We start from the raw sequence: 9,603 nt of genomic DNA on the forward strand, positions 1-9,603 counted from the left end.
TATTCATTAGAGCTATTATTAATTACCTAACAGTAGATTACATATCTAATAATGAAAACAAAATAATTAAAAGAAAATGCAAATTTACTAAGGCCTATTAAAAAAAGTTATGTTGGCGTAATCCGACTGATGCTAAAAAATTGCTGATCCTAGACATTTTTATTTCAAGTTTGCAATACTACTTTACTAAAATTCCAACCTACCTTCCCTATAAAACTTTTTTTAGGCCTGCGTTCTAGGCCAAACTGTAAGACTTCATCTTAAAAACAAGATTATATTTGGGTACAATTCAGCACATACAGTACACCAACTCGGCCCTTGCCAACTCTGCCCTTTAGGCTTTACCAACTCGGCAGGGGCAGCAAATGTGGGGGCAAGTGGAATTTTGGGAGCAGGTCAAAACGGCAAAAAACCAAAATGGCAATAACCAAAACGGCAATGACCAAAACGGCAATAAACCAAAAGGGCAAAAATAAGTACCAAAACGGCAATAGACCAAACGGCAATAGGCATAGACCAAAACGGCAAAGGAGCAAAAATCAATGCCAATTGAATGAAGCGCCACCAGCCGTGGGCAGCAGTTTATAATTTTCTGAGTCGTGTTTTGTTTTTTGTTTGTTTTTTTTTTACACATCCATGACTAGGCCTATATTATATTAAAGTGTTGTTTATTATTATTATTTTTTTTCCCGTTTTTTACTTTCATGATGGCATAGTATTGTTTAGCCTCGTTTTATCTGTATTTTAAGGTTTTAATTATTTAAATGTTCACTGCTTTTATAACAGTTTTTTTACTATTGAATTGTATTGCATATTATTATTATTATTATTATTATTATTATTATTATTATTATTATTATTATTATTATTCTTTCTAGTGTTTTATTTTGCTTTCACGCTTTTTTACTTTTGAAATAATTGTTTAGCCTCATTTTGTCTGTATTTCAAAGTTTTAATTATTTAAATGTTTACTGCTTTTATATTGTGATCCCCAATCTTTTTACTATTGAATATGTATTTTGACCTATTATTATTATTATTTTTAGGCCTATTATTTTTTTATTATTATTATTATGATTATTATTATTATTATTAATGTTGTTGTTCTTTAGTGTTTTTGACTTCTGACAATTTAGCCTCATAATCACTGTATTTATCGTTGTAGCCTACACTTTCATGTTTATAATTGGTTTTAGGAATTAAGTTTTACTTGCCATTTTGGTTTATTGCCGTTTTGACTTAATATGCCTATTGCCATTTTGGTCTTGCCGTTTTGACTTATTGCCGTTTTGACTTTTTGCCGTTCTGTCCAATTTCCCCCTTGTCGTTCTGTCCAATTTCCCCCTTGTCGGACAGGCCTTTTCAATAATGATAATGTTATTGCCATTGATTAGGACCTAGGCCTATGTATTAACGTTTTACCCTTAATTATATTAAATTACATAAAAATAAAAGAAATTACACGAAAAAGCAGTATGAAAGGCACATGATGATGATGGTGGTAGTCCTACTATCTATGGGCCTACCATTCTACCACCGGGTCAGGGAGGCCTAGGAACAGGCAGGGACTAGGCCCCTATCCTATAGGACTAAGCCTAGCCTAGCATGATTGACATGTAAAAATAATAATCGTTTTTCTATCCTAGCCTAAAATACTAGAATTAGCCCCATCCATGGATAAACAAGAAATAAAACTTACCTTTTTTCCAATCTCCTGCATTTCGTAACCGTGAAGTCCAATAAATACCAAATATATAGTCAATTGATCTCTAACCATGAGGTATCATGTTATCTGATTTGCTTGACAGGAAGAAGGCAGCGAAACTGCCTGAGAGACAGGCAGGCATGTGCTAGGCTTAGGCGCACGGGGGTAGCTAAGCCTAGCTCTGGTGGTGATACGATTGTAGTATGATTATTGATAAAACTACTAAACCCAGGACATTTTGTATTTGAAAAGATAGTTAAGCGAGTACAAAATTATAGAGGGGGCTTTTCATTTAGAATAGTAAGACAAATGGTATGGAATATCGGAAAACCTAGCTAAATAAGGACATTTGAGGTGTAGGCCTAGGAGGGAGGGTAGACTCAGTAAAGGGGATTGTAGGCCTAGACTAAGTGAGGACACAAGATTTGACTTATTTTTTTTTGTCCTGAGATTAATAAGAAAATATAGGCGATTGTCCTCACATTGGTTTACCAGTACTGATATAGAGATTTCTCTTATAAAGTACAAGCTATGTTTTATAAAGAAGTATAGTATAGTAAATCATACTTTTAACACAGGAAACTCTCATATGTTAATAAAACAATGCTAGTCCAGAGTATTACTAGTAGTAGTGCACTGTCATGCATACCTATTTCATACCTACCAAGTCTCCCGCATTTGGCGGGAGACTCCCGCTTTTCGCCCTAACCTCCAGCTCTCCCGCCACTAGCCTAAAATCTCCAGCTTTTCTAATAATCTCAAGATTTTTTATAAAAACCCACAATTTAATACAAAAATATCCAAAACGTGACAATTCTGTAGTTTTATAAGGCATATAAAATCTACGAAAGTTCTATCGCTTCGCGAAAATACATGCCGTTCCGATAGTAAACAATGTATTCGTGTAAAATTAACACTGGTGGCGCTGTACACATTACGTCATTTCTATTTTAAAGAAAGCTAAGGGTGCAACTTGGGTATACAACCAGTTACATTCATCAAAAGAGAGCAAATGATGCTTCAGCCTCTCTTTTACACAGATCTCCTTTTCTGTTTAACTTGTTTTACCAAAAGAATTGTTTGTCAAATGTAAAACGTGTATTTGAGAAATTTTGTTGAAAAAAATAAATAAAGTTAAGAGTTTTAACACTGAAATAAAGCTATAGAATTTTATTTTTCAAAAAATGTTAGTATATATTACCCCATTTTTAAGATTTAATTTGAGCACTAGAGATCTGCTCAGAGTGCACCAGAGAACATCTAGGCCTAAAAATTTCCGGGGCCCTAGGCGGGCCCTCGACCCACGCCTAAATTGTTTCGTTCCTGTGCAAATCTCCATCCACAGCCAAACTCAAACTTTGCATGTATGCTATTTTAATACACTACTTTTAGGCTTTTGTTTTTCCATCTTGATCTCAGGGGTCAAAAACATTTTTCAATTTTTTTCAATCATATAGTGTTGTAGACTAGTCTTTTAAGAACATTTTGCTGGAAACATTTTTTTGGATACGATGCCCCGTCATGGAGCTATGATTTTTTAAATAACATATGTCAGAAAATCAGCCCAAAAGCTTATCTCATTTCTCACTGCTGATTCGCAATGTTTGTCATCACTTCAAGATGTCTACCAATTCGTGAAAAAGGCCTATGCCCTAATGAATTCATAAGAGTCATAATGCAAACATGTAATTCTTTACTGAGGGCTTGCCTTCTTGCAGTTTTTATCTTAACATTGACATCATCTATCATGCATAATTTTTCTCTTAAGATCGACATCATATGTTGTCAATGGAGAAACTGCAAGAGTTCCTCAAAAATCGAGGGCTGACCAGGGTCTTTGAACGATTTCAGGAAGATAAAGTGAATCGAGATGATTTTCTTACATGTTTTGTTTTATAAAAAGGGCCTAAAAATAGAAATAGAATACGCCTTTTCCACGAATAGATACACATCTTGAAGTGATGACAACACCCAAGTCAGTGGTGCGTAACTGACAAAAATGAGATAAGCTTTGAGGCCAGTGGCGGGGCCAGCGGGGTGGCAGGGACAAAGGCACCGGACAGGTCAAGCTCCCCCGCCGGACAGAGCTTGTCGGGCAGTCAGACCATAAAATATAAAAAAATAGGGCCACACAAAGCCAACACATGTCTGTCACCGTCTGAGAGTGCCATTTTAAGCCATCTAGAGGTTGATATTCTTTAAAAAATTCTCATTTGGGATTGGGAAACCCCTCTCAAACTCTTCTCCCAGCTCAAGCCTATGAGCTCAAGTCTAACCTGTCTGTTGTTTGTTACAATATCAAGTATAATGAAAGACACTAAAACCAGATTGTAAGAACTCAATGGCCGTCTGCCTGACAACCGATTCATTCGCAACTCAACGCTAAACAGCGCCACACGGCGGCTGGATGTGACAACAGGGAATAAGTTATGTACGTCATACAACATCTCCCTTTCTTTATTTTCTTTTAATTTTTTAATTTTTTGTTTTTTTATTTATTTATTTATTTATTTTTAAATTTATTTTGAACTATAGCATAATTTCTTGCATGTTTATGTGATCACAGTATTATAAATAGAACTTCTCTATATGCCTGTTTGCATTATTTTCTTATGTGCCGATTTGTACTTTCATATAAATTCTATGAGCCATCCTCTTTATGATGATGATGATGCTATTTATTTATTTATTTTTTTTTTTTTTTTAAACATTAACACGAACATAGGAAAAACTACAAAGTCCTTGAATCGATTTGGCATAGTTATGGTTCTTCTGGGCCGAGTTGGTATGATTGGTGTTAAAACTTCTGTTTGTTTTGCAGCTAATGGTTGCTGTTGGTTTACTGTGCTCTTGTCACTTGCTCCATTTGGTGTTGCTGGTACTGGGATGTCCGTTGTGGATGTGATATCTGATTTGTCTGGTCAAACTGTTGGCATTGTTTTAGCAATGTCTCTTGCTGGTGTTGTGCGTAGAAACTTTCTGTTGCGATGATAAACTTTGCCATTTGTAGTTTCTACTAAGTAAGAACGAGGTCCTACTTTTTTCGTGCAGGTTGCCTTCTGCCACTCTTGGTTGTTGTTCTCAGGCCGGAGTCTGACAGTGTCCCCAATGACAAGTTCTGGTAGCTTTGTTGCACTTTTGTCATATTGTAATTTTGACATCTGTTTTCTTTTCTTAATGTGTTCTGAGACTCCAGTAACTACTTGTGGTTGTAGAAGGATTTCTGTTACTGGCAAAAGTGTATTTGTTCTTCTAGACAACAGTCGTTGTGCTGGGCTGTGTCCTGCATCGTTTGGTGTGTTTCTCCAGTCGAGAATTGCAAGGTGTAGATCGGATCCTTCTTTCAAAGTTTTCTTGATCAGTTTCTTGGCAATCTTAACTGCTGCCTCTGCTTTCCCATTACTCTGACTGTGATAGGGAGAGCTGGTCACATGGTTGAACTCCCATGTCTTTGTGAATTCAGCAAATTCTCGGCTAACCCACTGTCTCCCATTGTCTCAGCAAATTCTCGGCTAACCCACTGTCTCCCATTGTCTGTGATCAGTGTTGATGGTATTCCTTGTAGAGCGAAATGCGTTTTGCTGCATTCAATGATTGTTTTAGATGTTAGATCTTGTAATTCATCCAGAAACCACACATCACTGTAATGATCTACTGTTACAAGGTAATCTTTGCTCTTATACGTAAGTATGTCTTGAGAGATTATTTCCCATGGTCTGGTAGGAATAGGGTATGACATCATTGGCTCTTTCTTCTGCTTGTCTTGGTAAGTGTGGCAGCAGATCTGGCACTTGTCTACTATTTCTCTGATGTCTGCTGACATTCCTGGCCAGAATAAACTGTCTTTAGCTCTTCGAATTGATGCTTCAGCACCCAGATGGCTTGAATGAGTCTTTTGCAACAAATTTTTTCTCATATCGGTAGGTACCATGATTTTCTGTCCTTTGAATAAGACACCATCTTGAGCTGTTATTTCTTCTCAATAATTAAAGTGTTCTCGAATATTGATCGGAACTTCTGCTTTGGTCTCTGGCCAACAGTTCTTGATCATCTCCATCAGTGTTTCATTCATTTCATTTCATTTATTTCGCCTTTTTTTTTTATCAATCATAACAATACAGTAAAATTTTCAGAAAATTTGAAAAGGTAATCCATGTTTCCCCAAGAGCCGGCAGGATTACCAAAAAGTAAAATTAATTACTGTTGGAGTGGCTCTCCAAGCAATGGGGGGAAACATGGACTAGCAGTATAAATACATTATAAAAATATATATATATATATAAATATGTGTGAAAATACAAAAATAATTAACAATTAAAATATGTTCATTACTTATATTATTATTGTTATTTTTATTATTACTATTACTATTATTATTACTATTACTATTATTATTATTATTATTATTATTATTATTATTATTATTATTATTATTATAACAACAATAATAATAACTACAATAATTTTAATTACAATTACCAGCATAATAATTATTATAAATATTAAACAATCACACAAACAAATAAAAAAGTACACAAAAAATTTGATCAGAAATAGGAAAACACCCACCCCCAAACCCTGCCCCCACTTCACAGACCAACAAACACTAAAAAGAGAAAATTAAGTAATTAGAGTTCACTTTTAGCTTGACTTGGGCATAGGCATATCTGAAATTCTCTCAGTTGTAAAAATGTTCTTTTAGCTTTCTGAGAAGTAAGTTAATGTTAAAGAGAGCAGCATCACGTACTTCAAGTGGAAGAGTTTCCCATACAATGGGAAAATAATTGAAAGCAGAGAATTTAAATGCATTGGTTCGGGCAAAGGCATGCCTAAAACGCAAATCATCAGAGTGTCTTGTGTTGATCTTAACAAATTCCAAAGAGTTTAAATCATACACATGATAAAGGCATTTACAAACAAAAGCTACAAGAATGAAATCGTATCTAGCCTTCATAGAGATCAAGTTAAATTTAACTAATCTCTCCTCATAGCTTAACACAGATCTGAGTTCATTTGGGATGCTCATACGAGTTGCTTTTCTCTGAACCTTTTCAATAGATTTCAAATGTCCAGCTTGAAATGGATACCAACTCAGTACTCCATACTCTAAAATTGGTCTCACGAGGGAGTTATATAATTTGATAAAGGCTTCGGAGTGATTGTATTTCAAAGTTCGCTTAATAAAGCCAAGAAGTTTCAGACCCTTGGAAGTGACATCATTAACGTGAGCACTCCATGATAAATTAAATGCAATGTTAACACCAAGGTACTTGTGAGTAGAAGTGAGCTGAAGGCAAGCCTCATTGATGTGATAACTTTTTGGAGATTGTGCTCGACTAGTTGATCGAGTGATTCGCATTACTCTACATTTGTTCGGGTTGAGGGACATTCCACACCCCTCGCTCCACCTACAAACATGGTCGAGATCACTCTGGAGGATGGCTTCATCATTAGAAGAGAAAATATCACGATAAAGAAGAGTGTCATCAGCGTAAAGAGGGATAGAAGATTGGATAGTATCAGGAAGGTCACAGATAAATAAATTAAAAAGAATAGGCCCAAGGACTGACCCCTGGGGGACCCCAGAGGTCACAGGGGCAACAGGAGAAGATTGACCCCGAAAAAGAACAGTTTGAGAGCGCCCAATAAGAAAAGAATGAAGCCACCTCCAGAGCGAGCCAAAAATCCATAATTATAAAGTTTAGCCAGAAGAGCGGAATGATCAACCCGGTCAAATGCAGAGCTCCAATCTAGAAACACTACGTCAATATGGGGAGGGGATCTTGAGTCAAGAATTGCAGACCAATGGTGAATCACTGACGACAAGAGAGTAGAACAAGAATGGCTCTTAATGAATCCATGTTGAAAACTGGAGACAAGCCCATTGTCTAACATAAATGATGTAATGTTGTCAACTACTACTCTTTCGAGCATTTTGCCTACAACAGAGCAGAGAGATATTGGTCTGTAATTCCGAACACAAGCTCGCTCTCCCTTTTTATACACTGGAACTATATTGGCATGTTTCCAATCGTCTGGTAACATACCTTTATCAAGTGAGATATTAAACATTTTAGATAATGTCTCACATACATATATAGCATAGAAGTTGTAATATTATCAGATCCGGGGGACTTCCCGAACTTCAATTTGTTAATCAATTGGAGAACCATCTGCGGTGAGGTTTGAATTGGAGGAACTTCATCCAGTTCAGAAGGCCTAATGTCAGTAGGGGAAGGAATGTCCTTGTAGGACTGGCTACTAAAATTTGAAGAGAAGTGTTCATTAAAGGATTGTGCAATTTTACTAGGATCGTCAGTATAAGATTCATTAATTTTCAAACATGTGGTTGTCGGCTTTGCTCTACAACTCCTTACATAAGACCAGAAGGCCTTGTTGTTTTTGGGGTTACATTTGTTTATAATTTTGGTGATGTAGTCACGATACAAAGACTTAATTAAGTAACATAGGTGATTTCTAACAGACTTGAAGTCATTCCATTTAGTCTGTGCATGGGGTTTAAGAAGGTTTTTAGCTTTAATTGCAGACCAGATTTCATTAATGTCTTCATGCAAAAAACATGGCTCCCAAGAGATGTTAGCGAATATGGATATAAAATAATCAATGTTAACCTGAGAGTACTGCAGAAAGTAACCGGGAGGAGGAGTGGGAGGATGAGGCAAGTATGTCTTAAGAGAAAAGGAAATACCAATATGATCACAACCTGGTAATGCAGAGTGTGGAAGACATTCGTTAATCAAATCAGGTCTATTAGTATATACGTGATCAATAATATTACCTTTTCCGTATAATTTATCAGTGTCATTGTATCTAGTTTTGAAGTTTACCAACTGGGTAACATCCAGACAATCTAGCTCAGAATTTAGCTTATTGTACAGAGTATTATCAAATTTATCAGAAGAAGGCAAGGCAATATTAAAGTCACCGGTCAGTATAACATCACGGTACTGACTAATATGTTCAAAAACACTATCAATACAAGTATGGAAGTTATCAAAAAAATCTACTTTACTATTTGGAGGTCTATAATGTTGTAATTTCGTATACGTTGACTCAACACAGACACTGGACTCACGTACGTCTAGTCTCTACGATACCTGTTTAATGAGTGTCTCAGCATATCTACATACTGTCGTACAATGATAATATAGAGGGCTCACTACATCCCCCGTTCTTTAAGTCAGATTATTACTGTCGTGAAATTATATTTTCTATTGAACATTAATGCATTAAGTATCTCCGTAGACCACTAATAATAACTATTCTAACAAACTCTACTAATACTACTAACTCTAACAAATGGATCAACCATATTGTTGTCAACATTATTCAGGACCTGTGACAAACTTGTCTGAATTGTAACATGAGTAATGGTATGAACATTTAGGATTACATGACTATTATGTTATGATTTATTTAGGTACATAGTCCTTCAGATACATTGGTGTCCTTATTATTCGTCCTGATCTTGTGCGTTTAGGAGTGTCGGCTTCAACTGTGTTTCCTTGATTTGGTTTATTTTGCTGATTTATGACTTGTTTATGTGCCTGTTTATTTGTTTGTGAATCAAGGTTTTCGTTCTGTGGTTCGCTATGGGTTGGAGTTTTGCCAGTATTGTGATTGGGTGCGTCTTCTTGTGTTTTTCGTAAATGTACGCGATTTCGTCTGTATGTCCCTTGTTGTGTTTCTACGAGGTAGGATCTTTCATCTAATTGCTTCGCTACCATCGCCTTTCCCCAATGCTTGTTTCCTCTCACTAACGGTTTCATTCTAACAACATCTCCTTCATCTAACGGTTTTAAATCTCTTGCTTTACTGTCATAATTCTCTTTCATCTTAACTTGTTTACGGCGCATGTTCTGCAACTCGTCGTGTAC

At 36.0% G+C, this 9,603-nt stretch overlaps 1 protein-coding gene across 1 annotated transcript; it reads right to left on the reverse strand.

The window, feature by feature from the left end:
* Positions 1 to 3,838: 3,838 nt before the first annotated feature.
* LOC117104549 (uncharacterized protein K02A2.6-like) lies at positions 3,839 to 5,621 on the reverse strand. Its single transcript, XM_033245406.1, has 2 exons — positions 5,223 to 5,621; positions 3,839 to 5,184 (listed from the first exon to the last, which is right to left on the reverse strand). The coding sequence occupies exons 1-2, from the start codon at positions 5,619 to 5,621 to the stop codon at positions 4,627 to 4,629; spliced, it is 957 nt and encodes a 318-aa protein (XP_033101297.1). The 3' UTR covers positions 3,839 to 4,626.
* Between the last annotated feature and the right edge of the window lie 3,982 nt (positions 5,622 to 9,603).

The sequence above is a fragment of the Anneissia japonica genome, unplaced genomic scaffold (assembly GCF_011630105.1).
Source record: "Anneissia japonica isolate Jap-2015-1 unplaced genomic scaffold, ASM1163010v1 scaffold287910_len238722_cov194, whole genome shotgun sequence".
Classification (NCBI taxonomy): domain Eukaryota; kingdom Metazoa; phylum Echinodermata; class Crinoidea; order Comatulida; family Comatulidae; genus Anneissia; species Anneissia japonica.